General features: G+C 39.2%; 1 protein-coding gene across 1 annotated transcript in view; it reads right to left on the bottom strand.

Annotated features, from left to right (window-relative positions):
• The window catches only part of LOC126161972 (cytoplasmic dynein 2 heavy chain 1), a 778966-nt gene that overhangs the window by 574090 nt on the left and 181221 nt on the right, over nt 1-23655 (bottom strand). The window contains 2 exon segments of the mRNA XM_049918163.1: nt 209-358; nt 10290-10536. Of these exon segments, the coding sequence (XP_049774120.1) occupies nt 209-358; nt 10290-10536 (397 nt within the window).

The raw sequence follows: 23655 nt of genomic DNA, 5'->3' as shown, positions 1-23655 counted from the left end.
CTCAGCATATCTGCTATATGGTGAGTAGCATCTTTCCTTTTTATAATAAAATAATCATTATACTTTTTGTATTGCAGTTTGCACTACATGTATGTTCATTTCAGTTAGCTGCTTTATTTCATGTGTCTTTAATACCTCTCTGCCTTTAAATTTACTTATGAATTTCAGATTTTTATGTGTCACAAAAAATAATGATATATAAGAATACCTGTTTTTCTATGAGGAATTGATGATTATCTAAAATGAATTGAAAATTTGCCCATTCAGAAGCAGCTTGATTCATTTCTTCTATCCTCTCTTTCGTCCATACAGCAAGAACTTTATTCTTCTTTTTTGACTCTTCGTACAATTCTATCATCTGGAAAATAAAGTAATTATGTTACTATGTTATCTTTACACACACACACACACACACACACACACACACACACACACACACACACACACAAACTTTCACTGCAAAATCCCTTATTAAAAAATGCAACAAAGTGTGGCCTTATTAAAAGATGCAATGTAATGTCTAAATGTTCAGAGCCTACAACAGAATGGATGTGGGAGCACTGGGCTCCACCAGCCTGCAACCACACTAATCACCCTACCAAGTGCCACCAGTGGCATCAGAGGTCAGGAGAATCATGTGGTCAAGAGTTAAGGGCCGGGCTAACTGTGTAGTTACTTTTGTGAGGCCAGAAAAACCAGTGGGTACCTCTTAGTTTAATCCTTTCAGTCCCCTTGACTACAAAGGTGTGCATTATCTTTTAATGTGTCTTAGCTGCATCAGAAATATTTCTCCCCAGTGGACACCTAATATCCATATTTGTGAATGTTCAATCTTTTCATCATGGGCTCCCAACTTCTGGGCATCACTATAAAAATATATCAACAAGTCAATGTAGGAGCACAGCAGCTTGTGATCACCACAATACATGTATGTGGTTGGATTGTTACAGTCCACTGTATAATTTAATATTATTGTTGTTATTTTGCATGATAGTTAGCAAATGACCAGTTAACTTATTACAACAGTGAATATTTTAAAATTAGTTATTTTGGTTCATAAAAAGAAGGCAAATGCAAAAACTGTAATTTTGATAATGAGTATTTTTGTATAAATCTTGCGTCAAAAATCATTAAAAAATCACCTAGAGCATTACAGCATAAAGAAAAAATTTCCTTCATACAGAAAAATTCAGGTCTGAAAGAGCTAAAGGTTATTCTATGGATGAATGGCTACAACATGTGTGATGACACAGTGTAATTTACTTCAGTGTTCCATCCCTTGTGTTGAATCCATTTTGTTTTACTTACCTAGCCATTGGACTAACAGAAGCAGAAGCCTAGGCAATGTAGACAATTCAGGTGTCTCATGATTGGACAGAAGGCTGAGTCTGTAAAAATCAGTACGGGTGATGCAATGCAAAATCAGAAACACAAGATGTCACTAGTGAGGAAGCTATTAATCATTGGTTAATCAGGTGGTGCAGTTGATGGCAGACAAAACATCTTCAGTGGTAACTAGCAGAGGGAGACGAATAATTACAGTTGTCGAACTCATAGAGTCTAGGGTTGGATATAGCTGTGGTGAACCTCCTTACTCCATTTTTCAGTAGATGATGTGAGCATGTGTTATCATTTATAGAGGACCTTGTGTTATCAAATGACATAGGGGGTTGGTCAGACAAACAGTTGTTGCAGACACAAAAATTGCGCTTGTCAGGAGGCAAAACCGTTCGTAGATTGCATGGAGCCACTAAACAAGCACAAACTTTTGAGCAACTCTAACAGGGATAAAGGAAGCAAAATACCATACAATTTGTCTATGCACAATTGAGTGACATTTCTAAGAAGCCTAATGTAACTGTGCAGGATTTTTGGATAGAATTACAAACCTTAATGTACACGCATATGGGTTAACATGTCATGGGGAGGTAAGTAAGGAGTTACTACAGGAAGCTGATCAAACAGCATTTGATCCTTCCTGAGGGGCTTGGCACCAGAGATGTCTAGGAGGGTGTGCACTGGTGCACTTAGGGATCTCCATGGAGTGGTTAGGCTGCCATTACAATTTGAGGAGATTGATGTTTCGATGGCGGTAAGATCAGAAAATGTATTTCTGTCAAATATTAGATTTTTTAATTGTCGGCATACAGAGCATGTGTGAAGCAAATGATGCTAGCCAGGGAGTAATAGGAATGGAATGAATTACGACAAAAAGGGTAGTATGGATCAGCAGCAGTGGAAAAGAAATAAAGGCAGAGTTTGTCCTGGGGGTGAGGCGTGTAATAAGCACCTACTAAACTTAAAAATGAACCAAAGACTTGAAAAAAGGCACTGCTAGTAAAAGTAAATGCAGTGAAAATGGACATGTGGAATGTGCCATATTGGACTTAACAGCTGATAGAACATGTAAGGTATTGTTGGACACAGGGACACATACGTTGGTGGCTTCAAGAGAGTCATTTGATATGAAGCAATGGAACCCACCACATTATGATTTGCTTGGGGTAGGGGATAGTGATATACAACCACTCGGGTCAAAAATGATGAATTTTTAATTGAAGGCAACTAAGTGTAGAAGTGGTATCTCATGTAAGTGAGAGATATAATATGATTCTAGGGTTAGACTTTCTGTATCAGCATGATGCCACAATGTTCTTCAATGATGTAGGATGGAGCTTAGTGGGAAAATATTCCAGCTGGGGAAGCTGTAGTCAATGTCAGTCTGTCATTAGGACTGTTGCACAATGCAATCCAGGTAAACAGTGAAGTATGACATTAATAATTAATTTCCATGACTGTGTGTGAAGCGGCAACAGGAAGTTGATATGAATGAATGTGGAACCTGACTTACCAGTAGGTATGTTGTATGTGGTGGAACTGTTAGGAGATAGTGAAGCATTAGATGCAGCATGTTGTCTAGTGAAGCATAGCATCATACACTTACAAGAGAGTGCTGCAGGTAAGGTAGTACCTGTCAATGTGGATAATTTTGGTGCCGAGGTTGTTAAATTGTTAAAGGAAACATTGGTGGTGATGTTAGATTTTCCATAGGAGGAGAATTGCTGCACAGAAGGTTTAGGCTATAAAAGAGCACAGAATATTGCTAAGACAGCATTTCATGAAAAGATGAAGCACAGATGGAAAATCTGTTGTTAGAATTTCAGGACTTGTTCTCTCCATGACGACCACTGCCTGCAGTATCCGTGACACAGCACAGGATGCTGACAGGGGACGAAGCACTGGTGTACTGGGGGCTGTACTGAGTGCCACAGTGTCTGCAGCCAATTTTTGAAGAGTTTACTAATCAACAGTATTTCAGAAGAGTTTACTAATCAACAGTAGGCCAACGGCATAATAGAAGAGAATAGTAGCCCCGGTAGGCAGCAATTGTAACGGCACCAAAGAAATCTATGGACGGTTTGAGGAAACATCAATTCTGTTGCTATTATTACCACTAAACAGAAAGACTACAACAGATGCCTAACCAGTTCCAAATATCACAGATATGCTTGACAATCTTGGGTGGTGTTGGTACTTCTCAACAACGGACTTGAAGGGGGGTACCAACAGTTAGAAACAGCTCCAGAGGACAGAGCCAAGACTGTGTTTTCAGCACCTTGGAGACATTATCAGTACAAAAGCATGCACCAGCGACATTCCAGAGAACATTCCAGCATTTACCGGACAGGATGTTGAAAGGATTGAAGCCTCATCAATGTCTAGTATATCTAGATGATATAATCATTTTTTCACAGGAGTTGCATGTCTCACATTAAGTACAGAAAAGTTTCACTTTGCATTGCAAGAAGTAAATTATTTGGGTCACATAATTAGTAAGGATTGAGTGAGGACTTGTAAAACCTATTTTCGATCTTTTTTTGTATGTGTATCGATCTTCCGATGTCAATTTGTAGTATTCCTTATGTAGAATGCTGTATCTGTCATGAAAATTCTTTGACTAAGTATACATATTTCAGTTATGTGAACTTTTGAATGATGTTGTTTAAATTGTGCTTATGAATTTAAATAACTATGGGAATCATTAATCAAAATATCCACGGGTATGCTGCCGGTCTATAGTGTCCAACGGGCACAATATTTCGGTGATCAAACATGTCGCCATCATCAGGTGAACTGACGGACTGAGCTCCTGTGAATGTACCGGCACGGAGATCTGTATGCTATGGCTGCTCAGAGGGAACTGGGTTCGGTCGCGGCGGCGGCCGATTTAAATACCCTCCGCCCGCGGCGCGCTCCCTCCGCCGTCCGCACCCAGCGCCACGGTCGCGCGGTGGAACAGATTGCGACGGCGTCTGAGATGACGTCGGTGTGACGGCTCTGTCCGCCGTGGTCGTCACAACTATACGTCTGCTCGATTTACTCTTGATTAACCCGATCGCTGGTTCCCAAGCCTTGCTAAGATTATAGCCCTTGACGTCTTGGTCAAGAGAAGGACTGACGGCACCCTAGGTCATGGGGTGTATCGGAAGGCTACGCACACTGATCTGTATTTGCATGCAGACAGCTGCCACCACCCTTCACAGAGGAATGGGGTACTTAAAACTCTAGTACATAGGGCGCGCACTATCTCTGACGCAGAGAGTCTACCCCAGGAATTGGAACATCTGAGAACTGTATTTCGAAAAAATGGGTACTCAGAGTGGCAGATTCAACGTGCTCTCCACCCAACCACTGCAGCACAACCTGTTGAGATGGATGAAGTCACGAGGGAGGAGGTAGGCACTGCATTTATTCCATACACAGGCGCACTCTCGGGGAAAATCGCCCGCATTCTGAAGAAACACCGGGTCGGAACTGTGTTTTGTCCTCCAAATAAAACTCGTGCACTGGTGGGGAGCGCCAAAGATGACCTCGGTTTGAGCAAGGCCGGCGTGTACCAGATTCCGTGTCAATGTGGCAAGTCGTATATTGGTCAGACGATGCGTACCGTCGAGGATCGATGCCGTGAACACCAGAGGCACACTCGACTGATGTATCCGAGCAAGTCGGCGGTCGCTGAACATTGTTTGTCGGAAAATCACGCCATGGAGTATGACCGCATGAGGATTCTGGTACAGACGTCGAGATACTGGGACAGCGTTGTTAGAGAGGCCATCGAAATTCGCACCAATGACGACCTCATAAACCGGGACTGTGGCTATAATCTTAGCAAGGCTTGGGAACCAGCGATCAGGTTAATCAAGAGTAAATCGAGCAGACGTATAGTTGTGACGACCACGGCGGACAGAGCCATCACACCGACGTCATCTCAGACGCCGTCGCAATCTGTTCCACCGCGCGACCGTGGCGCTGGGTGCGGACGGCGGAGGGAGCGCGCCGCGGGCGGAGGGTATTTAAATCGGCCGCCGCCGCGACCGAACCCAGTTCCCTCTGAGCAGCCATAGCATACAGATCTCCGTGCCGGTACATTCACAGGAGCTCAGTCCGTCAGTTCACCTGATGATGGCGACATGTTTGATCGCCGAAATATTGTGCCCGTTGGACACTATAGACCGGCAGCATACCCGTGGATATTTTGATTATCAAATACGCCGGGAGAAACTCAAGAATCACATGGGAATCATTGTTATATAATGTACTTTAAATGACTTGGCCCACTGTTAGGGAGCATAGGGTTGAATGTAAAAGATGTGGAGAACCCCCGCAGCTACGGAAGTAGCCTGGTGGAGTGGAAGAGGTGTGGTTGCCACATAAGTGGCAACTCATCCTGGGCTCAGCAGTGCTTGGTTAACATCTTGCTAGCAGTAACGGATAATTTTGGCTCATATTCTTAGAGTTTTGAGGCCAGAGGAGCTTAAGAGCAGTATTTATGGGCCTCAGTTGCTGCATTTTATGATACCATTATCACGGCATGGTTTTTGGCCCTGTAAAAATATAATTCCAATGCCAATAAGATCAGTAATAGGGCAAGGTCAACAGTACTGCCATGACTGCATCGCCACCAGGTTAACAGCTGCTGCGAATTATGCTGCCAGTACCATCAGTCTTCAACTAAATTGTTTATATTTGACACTCTGTAAATGGAACAGGTATTTGCGAAATTTGGTTGATTTTAATAATAATTGTGGTGTTGCTAAAAACTCTATCTTACACCCATGACTATCCCAAATCACAAACCTGGACAGGAATCCTATCCTAGTGAATTTAATTCTGAGTGTCCCAGTTTATTAAGGAAAGACTTACTTGGCAGCTGTAAAAATAGTTATGATTGCTTTGTAATGTGTGGAGTTATAGTGTTTAAAGTTCAGTTTTATAGTTTTGAGAAGTACTCCACTTCCAGTGCATTTTTAGACCAATCTGCAGTCATTTCCTTAAATAATTTGCCTTATTTGAAAAGCTTCCTGAAAATAGTAACATTAATCCGTAATGAAAAAAGATTATTAATTGTTGCAATAATGCACTTTGATCAGAATTACTAAGTTTATCAGTGTTCATTTCATGAAAAAGTGTTTTAATTAATGTTGTGTAGGCATTTGTACAGCCAAATATATTTTGAGTAGGTTAAACAACTGCTTATCAAACCACATTTGTTAAAGAGTTATAGTTTGTTGGAGCAGTATATGTCCAATGGCGTGAGAGTGCACTGAACTCCAGTAGAGTGAAGAAAAATAGACGTTGCATACAAAAGTAAATTGTAATATACATTCAGAATGGACAAAGACGTGAATGCAGTAAGTACACCAAATGAAAGAAAAGAAATAGTGCCGGACAACATGGGACATGCTGCCAGCAGATGTAGTAATTCATGCAAGCAGATAAGAGAAGGTGCTAGTGATAGGCAGCTAGCCTACACGCAATATCACGAATGTGTAAATGAACAGATCGAGATGTTGAGACCATCCCAAACCAAACAAGAAAAAATAGAGGATGCAAATGATGAGGACTTTGCAGATGTTAGCAGTTATGTGAACAAATCAGTTGACGTGTTTGATTCACCACAAATAAAGAAAGAGCTAAAAGAAGCATACGAGGTAGAGCCAGAGCATGAAAATTCAGTAGAACAAGAAAGTACACAACCACTGACTGTGACTGAAAAACACAAAATATGTTGTCAGATCTAATGAAAACACAAATCAGCGGTCTTGACAACCGAAGTTAGCAATCTTGAAAGCCAGCTTAAAACACAGGTTGGTGATCTCAAAAGTCAAATGAAATTTAATAACACTAAATTAAGTCAACAGGTTGAACAGGTACACCAAAAAGTAGGTACTTTAAGTTCTGTTCTCACTGAAATGAAAAATGAAATTAATTTCATAAATCAAAACTGGCTAACATGCAGGGACAAATTAATGATATTAATGAAAGGTTTGACGTTGATGTGCTTCATTTCTCTTCAGGTAACTGAAGACTACATTATGTGTCTAAATCTGAGTCTTTCTGCCCCCATATTTCTTTGTCAACTGTTGCCAAAGTACTCGCTCTATCTGACAGTTAGTATATGGCCTCATACTTGCTTTGCTTTTTTCTCTGTCACCTAGTTTGAGGGGTTGCCTGCCCCACTTATTTATTCTGAGACCTACTCCCCACTTAACTTTGGTTTCACCTCATTTTGTCCCTCATCTTGGAGCCCACAGGCTCAGATGTTAAAAGAATTCACTTTTCTTAGAATGTACATGTAAGATGTTTACATTTCTCATACATTTCTCTCAAGGTCAGCTGTTAACTTCAGAAATGGCACTTCCTATAAAAAGTTATATCTCCAATTTTGGAATTTTGTAGTTATTTATTCATTATAAGTTGTTGACTGCTCTCAACTATTAATTACAACTCTACTTTTATGTTGGGGTTTGTCTTTAAATCAAAATGTTTGACTGCTGCAATTATTGATGGCATTCTTGACATACCACTTAAGAAGTCTGCAACAAAAGCAATCACACAGGCAATCTGCACTAATTATTTTAAACTTCACTTTAAAAACATTAATTTCTTCTTAACATATTATGATGAATGGATATCACGAGGGAGGACTGTTATGCCTGAATCCTATTTTGCTTTTCAGCTTTGACTGAGACTGGCTCAAAATGAGAAGATTTCTCTTCTCCACTCATATACCAATCATCATCACACAAACAGACAGTGAAATTTTGTAATGAAGGGATTTGTAAAAACTGAAAGTCAAACATTTTTGTATCTAATATCTAAGATATATACCACAAACAGAATGTATTTGATAATCAAATTATGACAGTACAGTAGAGCACCAATTATCCAAACATCAGTCAACCAAATGACTGTTTAACTGAATTTCACTCACCAGCATGTATGCTCTCCCTCTGCTACAGACTCTATGGTCTTGCCACCCCCAACTCCCTCCCCTGCACCAATGACTGTTTGTCCTCTGTTATGATCACTTGTGGCAATTCTGTGGCATAAAGTAAACTTGCAATATAAAATGCCTGAACTTAAATGTGTTGCTCTTTCTGTAAGAGATAACTCCAAGATTAATATGTAAAAGGTTAGAAGAAGCATCACAAATTATATACCAGTTGTATATGAACACAGATCTAGCTGACGCTGTTTACAATTATTTACATCAACCTACTTGTGATCCCATTCTACATGAAAAGAGAATTCAATATAGTGAAAATCTTGGAGGGCTGTCGAATTTTAAAGCGAGCATGGGTTTGCTAAAACACTTAAAGTCAAGACATGATATTCATGAACTTCAAATACAGGAAGAAAAACTGCCTGCTGATTCTTTCAAAATCATATTCTGGGATGAATGAGGGAAGAAGATTATGCTCTCAAAAATGTTTACAATGCTGATGAAACTGGGCTCAATTGGAAATCTTTGCCAAGAAAAACTCGCCCTTCACATTGTGAATTACCAGCATCTGGTCCTAAAATAAGGAAGGATCGTGTTAATGCTTTAGCTTCTGCTAATTCATCTGGTAGCCACTGACAGTCAATGCTCATCATTGGTGAAAGTAAGAAAATGTGTTGTTTCAAATCCATTAATATGTTTGCAATACCTATTGTTCACACCTCAAAAAAGAGCACCTTGATTGACAGTACGATTTTCATGGAATGGCTTATGGAAGCTTTTGTATCCTCTGAAAAAGCTCATAACTTAAAAAATAGCAAAAGGGAGTTAATATTACTGTTCCACTGTTCCCTGACAAAGCACTAACTCATCCATAATGTGATATCTTAAACAAAAAGGATTAATTCATAAAATTGATACTTCTTCCACATATCATAATCTTGGTTGGTTGGTTTGTGGGATTAAAGGGATCAGACTGCTACGGTCATCGGTCCCTTATCATAATCTCCTTCTTACAGTGTATGCATCAAGATGTTATTGAGACTTTCAAACAGTGTCATAGAAAGGAACTGTTATGCAAGCTATTGTTAGAAAGTGGGAGGGAGAAGAAAGTCTGTTACAAAATCATTAAAAAAATATTGATTTGAAAGACAAATCCCAAATGACCAGGGCAACATAGGATACTATAGATGAACAGAATTTGAAAACTGCCTGCAGTAAAATTTGGGTATGGTGGAAAGTTCTCAAAGCCTAGCTGAAAATGATGAACAGAATGACCTGTCCAAAACGCTTAGTATCCTAAAAGAAGTCAGTTGCCATCAGTGTGATGAAGAAATTCAAGAATGGATTAGCATTGACAATGCAGATCCAGGGTACCAAACTGTACAGGATAGCGAAATTGTAAACCTCATCACTGATAAAGCTGATGCTGTCAGCATCTCATCAACAAGTGGTCTTGAAAATGAAGATGGAAATATACTGGCTACTTCTGAAGCATTTACATGTTAGATACTGCCTTATGATTGTTTGAAGCTTGAGATAAAAGTAGCTAGTATCAGATATCAGTCCTGAAAAAAATTTGTGACTTAGCTGCTCGTAAGTGGATAGGCTCACTCAGGCAGGCAAAAATTAAGGATTTTGTAAAACATCACCAGCAACTCTATACATATGTACTGTACATGCAAAATGCATATGTATTATGTTTTTTGTGTACTATGCTGTAATAGGTACATCCCTACTGTATTTGTCTTTGTAAAAATATGAAAGATTCATGTCATTATAAATATATGTACTTTTTACTGGTAAATTAGTAAATAAACGAGTATAGTTCGATTATCCAAATAAAGTGGTTTCCCAAAACCTATGTCACCAGTCAGTCTGGATAATTGATGTTCTTCTGTACATTATTCGTAACTCACTTGAAATTTAGACAACAAGGCATAAAACAAATAAAAGAATAAAATTTAAAATGCAAACAGTAGTCTAACTGCTAAGACTAAACAACCTGTGGTGCTGATTCCTTTATTTCTGCATGTATTCTTGTAGCATCAGCAATCTCATCAATGGATTGTGGCTGCTTTCCAAGAGCAGCTACTGATTCAGAAGCAAATTTCTGGATTTTAGCAGCATCTGTCAGTATAGATACTTGCAAAGAGGCTACTAGGGCATCCCAGTAACGGCGATTATGTAGTTCTAATTCAGAGCAAAGTGCCTTAACACTTACAGAGAAACATCCAACTTTCTCCTCTGTTCTGTGAAATTAAACAAAACAATAAAAATCATTGCTGTAGAACTGTTTTCCAGAAAATAATGATTTAATTTTGGTAGTGACAGTGGGAAATCACAACTGAAAGAAAATAATTAGGGAAAGGATGGACAACTCCTCACATTAACTCTTGCACCACTGGGGTGGGGGTGGGGGGCAAAAATTGCCCTTAGTATTTGTTATCTCATTAAAATATTTCTCAATATGGCAGAAAGAAATGCAGTTTCTGACTGTTGGTACTGCTGTATTGTGTTGCCATTGTTGTTTTGAAGTAAATCTCCCTTGTTGTTCGAGCAGTTGTACATTAATTGCAGTTCTAATAAATCAGACGTTTCTCACAGTTGAATATGTGTCAGCTATAATAAATGGAGGAAGTGAAGGTGACGAAAGTGATCGAGAAGAAGATGATACAGTTGTAACATACAATAGTGACACATCAATTGAAAATGAGTCAAGTTCACGGAATTCATCCCTGATGAACAGCATGCAGCTGCTTCCAGCTTCAACTGTTACAGAAAAAAACGGTAGGGAATATATTACTGCACCTTCAAGGCGAGTACGCAGGTCAGTACAAAATATAGATAATTTTCATGAAGGTTTGACTCATGAAGGCTTGACCTCTAGTGACACAGAATCTTTCAAAAAGTTTATAACTCCTGAAACGACGAAGATTATCGTGGACTATACAAACCAAGAAGCTCATAATAAGAACTTAAAACTTACAACCGTAGAAGAAATGTACACCTTCATTGGTATTTGGATACTCATAGGCACAAATAATGACACTAGACTGCCTCTTGAGGGCTTATGGGGCAAAGTACTGGGAAAGAATATCTACATAGCTACAATGAGTCATATTTGATGTGGAGAACTTCTGTCCCTGATTAGATTTGATGATAAATACACAAGAACTGAAAGACGAAAGCAGGATGAGTTTTGCCCCCTCCATGAAATTTTCAACAAAATTGATGAAATGTTTATGAAATACTACATACCATGTGCAGATCTAATGATCGATGAAATGCTCTCCCTATTTTGAGGAGGATGTGCCTTTAAGATCTTTATGAAAGACAAGCCTGGGAAGTATGGCATATTGATTAGGATGTTATCAGATGCACACACCCAGTATGTTCTAAAAATGGAGGTCTACGCAGGGAAGGATGAATGATCTGCTGAGGAATGGAGTGCAAAGGCAGTTGTTAGATGACTAGTGAATCCGCTGGCAGGAAGTCGAAGAAATATGACAACATATTGTTATGATACATCCATAGACTTAGCCAAGGAGCTTTACAATAATGACAAGTTAACTTTGGTGGGAACATTGAAGAGTAACAGAAAACACATACCAGAACAGCTAAAGGAGATGCAGGGTCGAGAGCTATTTTCCTCTAAGCTCTTATTCACAGATCCAAAAACAGGCAACACACCAGTTACTTCAGTTTCATACATCTCCAAACTGAAGCCTACTACGAATCTTCTACTTCTTTCCATAAAACACAATGATAACAAGGTGGATGAGTCGCCAGAGAAAAAAATAAGACAAACATCAGTCTCTACTACAATGAAACCAAAGGGGGCATAGACAGCATTGATCAAATGATGACAACATTCAGTAAAACAAGGGACGAGAAGATGGCCATTATCTCTCTATTTCACCTTGATAGATATTGCCTGTCTCAATGCTGGAACAATTTTCATGATAAACAACCCAAACTGGAATGAGAAGAAGCATAATGTAAGAAGGCTGTATCTGTTAGAATTAGGTCAACAGCTCATTAGGCCAGCTGTGGAAGAGAGAGCAAAGAATTTCATGGGTTTACAAAAGCCTACCATCTCTGCAATGGAAAGTGTTCTAGGGAAAACACTGCTCAGCATTACTGCAACTCTTCAATCTGTTGAATTTTATTCCAGAGGAAGGTGTCACATCTTTTTGAAGAGTAAAAACTCTGAAAACAAAAAAGACAAGATGACAAAATTGTCTATAGTTTGTTGCAAGTGTTCCAAGTATGTGTGTTCCACTCATTCTGCAAAAACAATCATATGCAAAGTTTGTGAAATTGAAAGTATTGTACATTCTTTTATGATTTCTCAATATAAGTCTGATGTATATGAAAGTGTTAGTTTCATGATAAAAATATAATAATATTTCTCATATTCATTACTTTATTTATTGTATTTGTACATGTTACTGATAACTACTGAAAGTGTGTTGCAACCTAGTAAAGAAATTCCTAGTTCATTACATAATCAAAACAAAACAAACAAACAAAATGTTAAAAAGTGAAAAGCATGTGAGAGTAATTCCCCCCCCCCCCCCCTCCTGCCCCCACCCGACATCCATGTGATAGATCTGAGCTTAGTGGTGCTAGAGTTAATAATAAAATTGTGAGTGGAGTAAAAAGATACTATTTATTTATTTATTGTCCGCGGCATTTTGATGCATACAGTGTACAAAGATCTAGAGCATGGTTCACAGTAATTGTGTGGTGACTGTTTCCATTTCTTTATATGACAATACAAACAGTATTAAAGTTAAATATTTTCAAATGCATAAGCTTACATGTATGACTGCATAAAAAGTTTTTCATAAAGCTAACAAAAAGCTAAACACACATGTGGGGCAGTTTACATGTACGACTGAATTACATTTTTTATAAGACATATTACAAACAGTATTAAAATCAGATGCATAAGTTTACATGTTTGATGGCATTAAAAATTGTCAAAATGCTAGACGCACATAGGGGACAGTTTACATGTGTGACTGAATTATCAACTGAGATAAAGCTAGATACACATAGGGGACAGTTCAAATTTATATGGGGATGCATAGAACATGAAGTAAAAGTAATGGGCTTACAATACATGATGGGAATTAAGAAACTACAATAAGTACAAACATAGAGCCTTATATCTTTCTTTGGGGGGGGGGGGGGGGGTATTTGGAGAGCTTCTGTAAATTTGCCTTTAAGTACTCAACAGAGTAAAAGGAGCGCGTGACAAGTAGTTCTTTTACTTTTTTCCTGAATGACAGCCCTTCACTATTTCCTATAAATAAGACTATTTCCATTATATAAATATAGGGCACTGGTAAAATTTTCAGGCTTTTAAAAATTGGTTTTGCTGATGTTCTAGGATGTTCAGCATGTGCTTCATTGTCTTTTAATAGCCTTTTCTGCATTGTAAAGGTTTTTTATGTGAAGGCCCACAGAGGGGGATGCCGTATGTTGAAATGGAATGAACTAGACCAAAGTACACAGTTTTTACTGTATCAGTGTTGCATGTTTGGCTGAGGATTCTAAATGTGTAACAGAGGCTTTCCAGCTTATTCCTGTGCACATCCCACTTCAAAGTGTACTTCAAATACTTTGATTAGTTCAATGAACAATCCAGAGGAGAATTCTCTGTGATTGAAAGAAGAGAAGATTTGGTCACAGAGAGCAAAAAGGGCATCTGTGCTTGCGAAACCCATATAAACGTTCATAAAATAAGATATCTTTATTCATAGATCGTAAAACACAACTGCAAATGACTTTTTCATTACCTTTGATGTTGCTATAAGAGAGATATTGGCCAATTATTATTATATGCTATCATCTTTTTTGAAAACTGGGATGACTTTTGACGTTTTCAATAGTTCTGGAAAGCACCTATTACTGTTTAATAAGTCATAAAGGGCCCCAACGATATCTGTGGCAATATTTTTTTTTATTAAATGGTCAGACAAACCAGTACCAAAAAAGTATGAGTTTTTTGTTTCTCTGATAATGTTTATAACCTCTGCAGCTGATGTTGATGATTTTTTTAGTGCATTTCAATGGTTTTTTGTGGTTTGGTCATTCCTAAAGAAAGGTTGCTTATGTTATTTATGAAATGTGCATTAAACAATTCACTTATTCCTTTAGGATCTGATATTTTTTCCAGTTTTCATTTAGAAAATCAGGCAGTGGTTGTTTAGGCTTTGTTCCTGTAGTACCATGACAACTTTCCACACAGCTTTACTTAAGTTGCTTGCGTTTTTAATGTATTGGTGGATTGAGAGATTTTTGCCTAGGATATCACTTTCTGAAGAACTTTTTTTGTATTTTTTGAATTAAGAAAATTAGGGTCTCTATTTCTTTTACTTTCCATGTACAGTCTTTGCTTAGTTTTGCAGGAGGTGAGTACCCCTGGTATTATTCACTCTTTGTATTCAGGTTTCCTGGGGTCCTAAATACATGTTTCTTAAGAGGGAAGGCAATATTATAGCAGTGACTCAGACTATCAGCAAAATTCTTAGCCTTCTTATCAGTGTCTTCTTCCAGGTACACATTTTCCCAAGACTGTTATCTTAAAGAAATCTTTAAATAATTGTAGGATCATTAATGCACCTCTCGTGAATTATTTTAGGCAAAGTGGGCATCGAATTTACTTTATATGGTAGGCTTGCATCAAACAGGAGACCTTGGCAGTAGGTTGACAAGTTCTCAAGATTTACTACTAGAGTAGAGTAAGGGTTTACAATGACTGTGTCAATGGAAGAAGAGAAAGTAGGAGTTATTCCAGTGGGTTCTTTTAAACTATTCTGCACTGAGAATGTTGCTAGCACATTCCTTAAATCACTGGCATCATGTGAAGCCATTGCTAAACTTACATTAAAATCAAAGCATAAAATAATTTTTTTTTTCCTTTTTGAAATGTAATAATTAATTGCAGATTCCAGATTTTGTAGAAAGTGAGCTATGTTTCCATCTGGTGATCTGTAGCTGTGAATAATGACTGACTGATGTTATTTTGTATGTTAATTATAATTATTTCAGCAGAAGAACACTTTTTCCACTGTTCCACTAAATATTTATTATTACAGAAATGTAGGTTTCGTGTTATTAACCCATAGTCTAGCATAGCCAGTGAAGACGTTATTGTGCATATTGATACAAACATAAACAAAGCATAGAATTTGCAGCCATAAAATAAATTATCTGCCAATAATAAACATACACAATTATAGGACACTAAAATAAATCCATTTATAATGGGGTACAACTTAACAAAGATGGACTGGGCAGTCAGTCAGGTTTGGCAGTGTCAAGGACACGGGAGTACTGAAGTGTGTCTTAAATACCTGACATTGTCAGATGGAGAGCGATCAATGAATTCAATATAAAGAAAGCGTGTAGGTACAATGGATTACTAGTTCTGACAGGACTGAACTGCCATCTTCAGGTCCACAGTATACAGGTTATGAAATCATGCTGTGCAATAAACTGCACGTTTACTTTTGTACTATCTCCTACCTCTCTTCCCTTTCTCTGCCATAACACCCCAACTCCCCCCACCCACTCCCCTCCACTGTATCGTAAAATGATTTAATTTTGCAGGTACATTCTGCAGCATATGTGGATATGCCTGCTATATTTGTTGCAAATAAAGTTAGCAGCAATGATGTAATAAATTTAAACAACATGACATCAAGCCTTACATGACAGTTTTACTGAATGAGCAGCAAAGATGTACTAAGTGATAAATCTTTTTCCTTTCATCATTTTGTGGGGGCTGTAAGTGAGAAAAAGTATATAAATATAAAGATTTGAAACTATGTGTCAAGTTTGTTGCAAGTCACTAAGTGCTCTTGTTCTTAAATACTGGATCGCACACATAGTAGCTATACATTATGTAAAATATACACAGAGGTGACAAAAGACATGGGATACATCCTAATATCATGTCAGACCTCCTTCTGCCTTCTGTCTAGCGTAGTGCAGCAACTTGATATCGCATGGACACAACAAGTTGCTGGAACTCCCCTGGAGAAATATTGAGCCATGCTGCCTCTACAGCCATCCATAATTGCAAAAGTGTTGCTGGTGAAGAATTTTGTGCATGAACTGACCTCTTGATTACATCCCATAAATGTTCAATGGGATTCATATTGGGTGATCTGAGAGGCCAAATCATTCCCTTAAACTGTCCAGAATGTTCTTCAAACCAATCGCCAACAATTGTTGCCTGGTGACGAGGCATATTGTCATCCACAAAAATTCCATCATTGTTGGGGAGCAAAAAGTCCATGAATGGCTGCAAATCGTCTCCAAGTAGCCGAACATAACACGTTTCATGAATATAGTTAGTAGTAAGGAGGTTATATATTAAAATGTCAGTCAGTTGTACTGCCGGAACAGTGGAAATGTATGAGGATTGCCCAGAAAGTAACACACTACATTATTTTTCTTCAACAATTCTTTACTGAACATAATGAGAATTACACACACTAAAGAATGGTGTTCTATCTACACACCCCATTGTTCCACGTACAGTAATCTCCGTCCCGTTCTACGACCTTCCTCCAGCACGACACCTGGGCATGTATGCCCTGTCAGTACCAATCCTTGTCCTGGTGGCAGAGCCAGTGCTTTACTGTGTGAACCACATCCTCATCGTACTCAAAATGTCTTCCACGAATGGCATTCTTCAATGGCCCAAACAAGTGAAAGTCTGAAGGGGCTAGGTCAGGACTGTAGGGTGGCTAGAGTAACGATGTCAAACCCTGTTTTGCGATGTGTTCAGCAGTCCTCAGACATGTGTGGCGAAGAGCATTATCGTGTTGCAGCAAAACATCTCCCGCATTGCTGTGGCACCGAAGTCACCAGAAGCGCATCTTGTGTTTTGTTAATGTGTTGACATATGCTCCTGAATTAATGGTACCACCTCTTGGTATCACATCAATCAGGATCACACCTTCACAGTCCCAGAACATGGTGATCATTATATTACTGGCGAAAACTGTTGCTTTGGATTTTTTTCTTCTGTGGGGAGTGGGAATGGCACCATTCCATTGACTGTCATTTTGTTTCGGGATCAAAATGGGGGACCCAGGTTTCGTCACCTGTCACAATATGTTCAGCTTCAAAATGTTGCAAAAAATAAAGGCAAATATTTTTTCTGTGCAATCTGTGATCCACCATTAGACACCATGGGACACATCTTGCACACACTTTTAAATATCCAAGAGTGCGGATTATTGCATCGACACTTCCATTGCTACTTGACAGGAGCAGCACCAACTGCCCAGTCATAATGCATCTGTCGTTGCGAAAGACAACATCAGCTCGCTGCAACATGTCAGGTGTGACTACCATGGATGGTCTCCCCAACCACTGCAAATCATGGAGCTGTGCCGAACCGCTTTCTGATGACCTCACCCTCCATGCCCTGCGATGGGCTGTACTTCTGTCAAGACCAGATGCTCCACAGACTTTCCACAAACGTTTGTGAACATTCCGCACAGTTTCTTTCCCTGCAGTGAGAAATTCAATGATGGCAAGTTGCTTGTAATGTACATCACGTACATACGCCATACTGAAACTGTCCTGCAGCTATGCTATCTGTTGGAAGCAATGGAAACTTCATGTGCTCATCAGGAGACTTCAGATTATACATATGTAATGTCTTGCATTCGTATCATTAGTTTGGGTGCTGAGAAAAAAAAATGAGGTGCATTACTTTCTGGGCAACACTCATAGTATGTGATAAAGTTGTTTCCTTTCATTATTTTGTGTGTGTGTGTGTGTGTGTGTGTGTGTGTGTGTGCATGGGAAAGGTGGGGTCAGTGAGAAACAGTTTCATAAATGTGTAAATTTTTTCCAGTTTACTAAGTGCTCTTATTCTGGTCTACACTTCTTTTTTATACCCACCCCCATCACTTTCATAGGTAGGTGGTTTTTTACTCCCACAGAGATTCTTTCCAGATCATAAGTGATATATGAAGCAAATATGGCTGAAATCAGTCAAGTCATTTTTATAATATTTATGCATATTGATTTTCCCATGATTCAATTTTGATGAAATTACAAAATCGGACAAGAGGAATAACAACTGCACATAAGAAGATGGAACTATGATATTAATCTGTTGTTTCCACTTAAAACACATATTCAAATAAAGTAGTGATATATATATAGGTGGTTCCAAGAGAAGTGAGTAATAATGAAAAGGCATAAGAAAAGCAGTAATGTTAATTAATAGAAGATAGATCTAATGTTGGAATATGGATGGTAACAGCCTATCTGTTAGTTTACCGATTCTAAAAGTATGATATAGTGAAAATTGAAATCAAAGTGGGGAATATATTTCTAATATATTTAGTCTTCATTTATTTCTTGCATTCAGAGTCCATGTGAATGAGAAAGAGAAACTCAATAATGAGGACATAATTAATTTCATAATGTCAGGTTCAAATTGTCAGGGTTTTCTATATGATGCGTGATGTGACAATGCTCAGAGACATTGGGCAGCAAATGCAACCATGGCACTTGGCTGCAATTTTAGTGCTACACCATGGAATGAGTGAATGTTGTCACTATCAATAACTATGTGCCTGTTTGCATAATGTGTAACAACTGGGATACAGAAGTTAAATAATGTTATGGAAAGGACACACTGCTATTCACCAGCTTTTCTGAACTGCACATATGTGAGTTATCCCACAAAACATTCTCTGCTCCTGAAATTATCCTGGCCTCAACATACGGTAATCTAGTGTTCCCGCACCCCCCAAACAATATTTTCCTCCACCTCTATCCTATCACCTCTTTCCTGTTCACATCCTCTCATTCTCATTGTGTACCATTCTCTGCCAATGCACCGACTGATCTTTCCCTCTCTCTGCTCCTTTCCTTTTGCACTTCCCACTTCCCTCCCCCATGGACTCCTAACGCTGCACCTGGCAGCCTTGTCCTCCTGGCATCCAGCACCTGCATGCTCCGCCAGACAGCACTCTTGTCTCCCCCAAACCATACCCTGTTATGCCACCACTTTCCCCATCCCACTGCTACTTGCTACTTTTGTTCTACACAGGAGTAGCATTCTGGCCACAGCAGCCTGAGATAATGGTCATGTGTGTGTGCATGCTTGTGTGAATGTGTGTGTGTGTGTGTGTGTGTGTGTGTGTGTGTGTGTGTGTGTGCTTTTCGTTTTTGATGAAGAGATTACTGCCCAAACATTGTGCATGAGTTTATAAAAGTGGAAAGGTAAGTGAATTCTATGTGATTGACGTGGGATGGGGAAGAGGAGAAACAAGGCCGGTTGAAAATGACAACTATGGAAAATTAAAAGAGAGTGAAGAAAGGAATAGTTACTGTGAAGAAATGCTGAGACTGATGAAATTAACCGAAATTAAGGCCGGGTGAATGGTGAGATTTGAGGTGATGATGTTAGGCCAGTTCCTATCTGCAGAGATTTTAGAAATTGGTGTCTGAGGAAAGAATCCAGATGGCATGTGTAGTGAAACAAGCACCAACATCATGACTCTCTTGTTGTAGAGCATGTCTGCAACAGGATATAGTGTGCTGACAGTACACACCTGTTGATGTAAAGGGCCTAACAATGTTTATAACAACTGATATGCGACGTATTGTTTCACAGGTGGGTCTCGACAGTATATGTTTTGCCAGCTACAGGGCTGGTAAAGGTGATGGTAGGAACATGTATATGGCAAGTTTTACATAGAGGATGGTCACAGGGGTAGGAGCCATAGGGTAGGAAAATGGGTGCAGAAGGAGCGTAGGGTCCAACAAGAATATTACGGAGATTGGGAGGGGAATGAAAAGCTATTCTAGGTGTGGTGGGCAAAATCTCAGACAGAATGGACTTCATTTCAGGTCATGATTTTAAGAAGTGATAGTCTTGCCAAAGGAGCTGATTAATACATTCAAGACCAGGTCAACAACAAGGAAAGTGGCATGGGATTTGGAGTAGGACCATGTAAAATTTAAATGGGAGATTGTATTTAAAGATTCCAAGAATTTTAATATGTCAGCCTCACCATGAGTCCATATGACAAAGATGTCATCAATGAATCTACAAACCAGGGGCTGAAGGATTATGGATACTAGGAAAGCCCTCTCCAAGCAACTCATGAAAAGGTTGACATAGGAGGGAGTCATCCTGGTCCCTGCAGCTGTGCCTGTGATTTGTTTGTATGTCTGCTCCTCAAAGGTAAAATAGCTGTCATTAAATATAAAGTTGATTAAGTTGAGCTGGAATATGTCATAGGTTTGGAATCAGGTGGGCACTGACTGAGGAAATGACTTGCCCTATACATCCTCCTACCACCACACATACCAGCCCTATAACTAGCAAAATGTATGCTACCAAAGAGAAACCCGCCTATGACACAACACATCATATACCAACTGTTATGCAAACACTGTCTAACCTTTTACATTGGCATGACTATCACCAAGTTATCAGTTAGCATGATGGCCGTAGGCAGACGGTGTATACTGGCAACACACAACATCCTGTCGCTGAGGTGCTCTATAACATGACAGTTGCAACCTCTGTGCCTGTCCCACTCCCACCACACACCTTGCTTGTCTTTTTAGACCACGTATATGGAGAATGTAGGTATAGAGGAAGGAGGCATCAATGGCGACAAGCAAAGTGTGTGGTGGGAGTGGGACAGGCACAGATTTCAGATGATCTAGAAAATGGTTGTTGTCTTTAATACGGAACAGAAGTGTTTGTACTACAGGTTGCAGGTGTTGATCAACTAAGGCATATATACGTCCAGTTGGTGCTTTGAAGCTAGCAACTATGGGACGGCCAGAGTGATTGGTTTTGTGGATCTTAGGAAGAAGGTAAAAGGTGTGTCCCTCTGTAAGACCTGTCCTATGCATCCTCCTACCAACACATATACCAATCCTATAACTAGCCAAATACATGATACCAAAGGGAGATCCACCTGTGACACAATACATGTTGTATACAGCTGTTATGTAAACACTGTCTGGCCTTTTACATTAGCATGGTTACCACCAAAACATGATAGTCAGTGCCTCACTGCCTATTTCACCACATGCACCATCTAGATTCGTCCCTCAGACACCAGTTTCTATGGACTCCGCAGGTGGGAACTGCGTTACAACATGTTCTCAAATCTCATCACCCACCTGGCCTTAATTTACGTTAATTTCTCCGGTCTCTGAATTTCTTCACAGTAACTATTCCTTTCTTCACTCTCTTTTAGTTTTCTATAGTTGTCATTTTTTGAGCTGTCTGGTTTTCCTCTTCCCCATCCTGCCTCTATTACATACAATGCACTTAGCTTTCCACTCTTATAAACTCATGCACAATGTCTGGGCAGTAATCTCTGTATTGAGTATTACCCTATCTGCCACCCTTAACCAATCACGTTTTCAAATCTCCTCAGGTGCAGTTCCCAACAATCAGTCTTTCTTTCTCATCCCATCTGGCAAGTCTCCCATGACCTGAGGTTCAGGGTGACTTTTCCAAACTTTCTCCCCATTTCCCAAACCTCGACAGTCCTTTTCCTTCAACCCTGTTCCTTCCTCTTCAACCCTTCTGATAGAAGAAGGAGCCACCAGCTCCATAAGTTTTCAAATTTAAATACCTCTATATATGTGTTCTCCTGCTGCCACTTTGTGAATAGATTTTCTTATCTACCTAATTACATGATATTTTCAAAAACTGATTATTTTCATTGAGAAACTAATGTATTAAGTACAGTACATTTTATATTAACATACTGTAATCCTAAAAATGTAATTTTAGCTTCCATAAAGAGCATAAGTGTAGCCTGCAAACAGATTTTTGAATCTTTCAACTTTCGAAACTTCTAAATAATATGCACTGTAATTACAATTCAAAATACTGTAGGGTATATTAGTTGTTCATGGCTTAACCAAAAATTTTCTTTCAGAAACAGCCCCCCCCGCCCCCCCTTTTGGTTCAGTTAACTGAGGTTGTACAACACAGTGTGTTTGAAAAAGAACTCCCTAATTTTAATGTGTCCTAGAATCTGTACTAAGTGACATACACTATTCTAGTTCATGGTGTCTGATTCATCAACTTTCAAATTTTGGCTCCCCTGCAGTTGGCAGGTCTGCTTGACCTTAAGACGGCACTAGTGCTGTTTTTTTTTTCCTCTGTTCCTTCGGTTCAGTCCAGGCATGTGTGTGTGTGCAGTGCAGGGAAGTGCAGAGCAACCCAGTAACAATGTGTACTCCGCAACAGAAAGTGCAGTGTGTTATTTGGCTTGTGAAAACTGAGTCAGTTATAACAGTGCAACATAATTTTACATGTCAGTATGGTGGTGAATCATCTACAGCAACAACTAACTGTCATTTGGCTAAAGTCTTTCAAGGAAACTGGTAGTGTTTTAAAAGCAAAATCACCAGGTAGACTGAGAACTTCTGAAGATGTTGAACAGACCTGTGTTTTGTGTGTTCGGAACTGAAGCAGTCACTGGTCAGATGAGGTCTACAATTAGGAATGCCTAAAGGTACTGTGTATGATGTGCGTAAAAGACAAGGTGCACACCTACAAATTGCAACTGTTAAATGAAATAAAACCTACAGATAAAATTGAAAAGTATGGTTTGCTGTTGACTTTCTACACAAAGTTGATGATGATGTCAATTTTTTTTAAAGATTTTCTTTTCTGATGAGGCTACATTTCATGTAAGTGGACCAGCTAATCGTCATAACTGCAAAATTTGGGGCACAGAGCATCCACATTAAGTTGTTCAGCATCAATGTGAATCTCCCGGAATTAATGTCTGGTGCGGTTTGATGGAAGATCGTGTGATTGGTCCTTCCATTTTTGTAGAAAAAAACAATAAACGGGGATGTTTGCTGTGACATGTTGACAGAGTACGTCTTTCCCCAAATGGACAATATTGAGGCAGAAAAGGGGCTTGTGTTTTTTCAACAAGATGGTGCCCACCTCATTACAGTAACCATGTGCATGCGGCTCTTGACACTAGCTTTCCGGGAAGGTGGATAGGCAGGGCTAGCCCAATACCTTGGCCGCCATGAAGCCCAGACTTAACCCCACTGGACCTTTTCTTTTGGTGTCACATAAAAAATGTTGTGTACAGTGAAAAGATCAGAGCCATCAAATATTTATGGGAAAGAATTGTCACAGCAGTTGGGACAGTTACATGTGAATTGTTGGTGAATACGTGGTGAGAAGTGGAATATCATCTCAACATGTGCACGGCAACAATGGATCCCACGACGACATCTACTAACATTAAACACAACTTGAAGGAATTCTCTTTCACGATATGGACTCACTGATGTAATTTTTCATTAATTTCCCC

This window comes from Schistocerca cancellata, chromosome 2, assembly GCF_023864275.1.
Source record: "Schistocerca cancellata isolate TAMUIC-IGC-003103 chromosome 2, iqSchCanc2.1, whole genome shotgun sequence".
NCBI lineage: Eukaryota > Metazoa > Arthropoda > Insecta > Orthoptera > Acrididae > Schistocerca > Schistocerca cancellata.
This window is presented reverse-complemented; position numbering and strand designations above follow the sequence as displayed.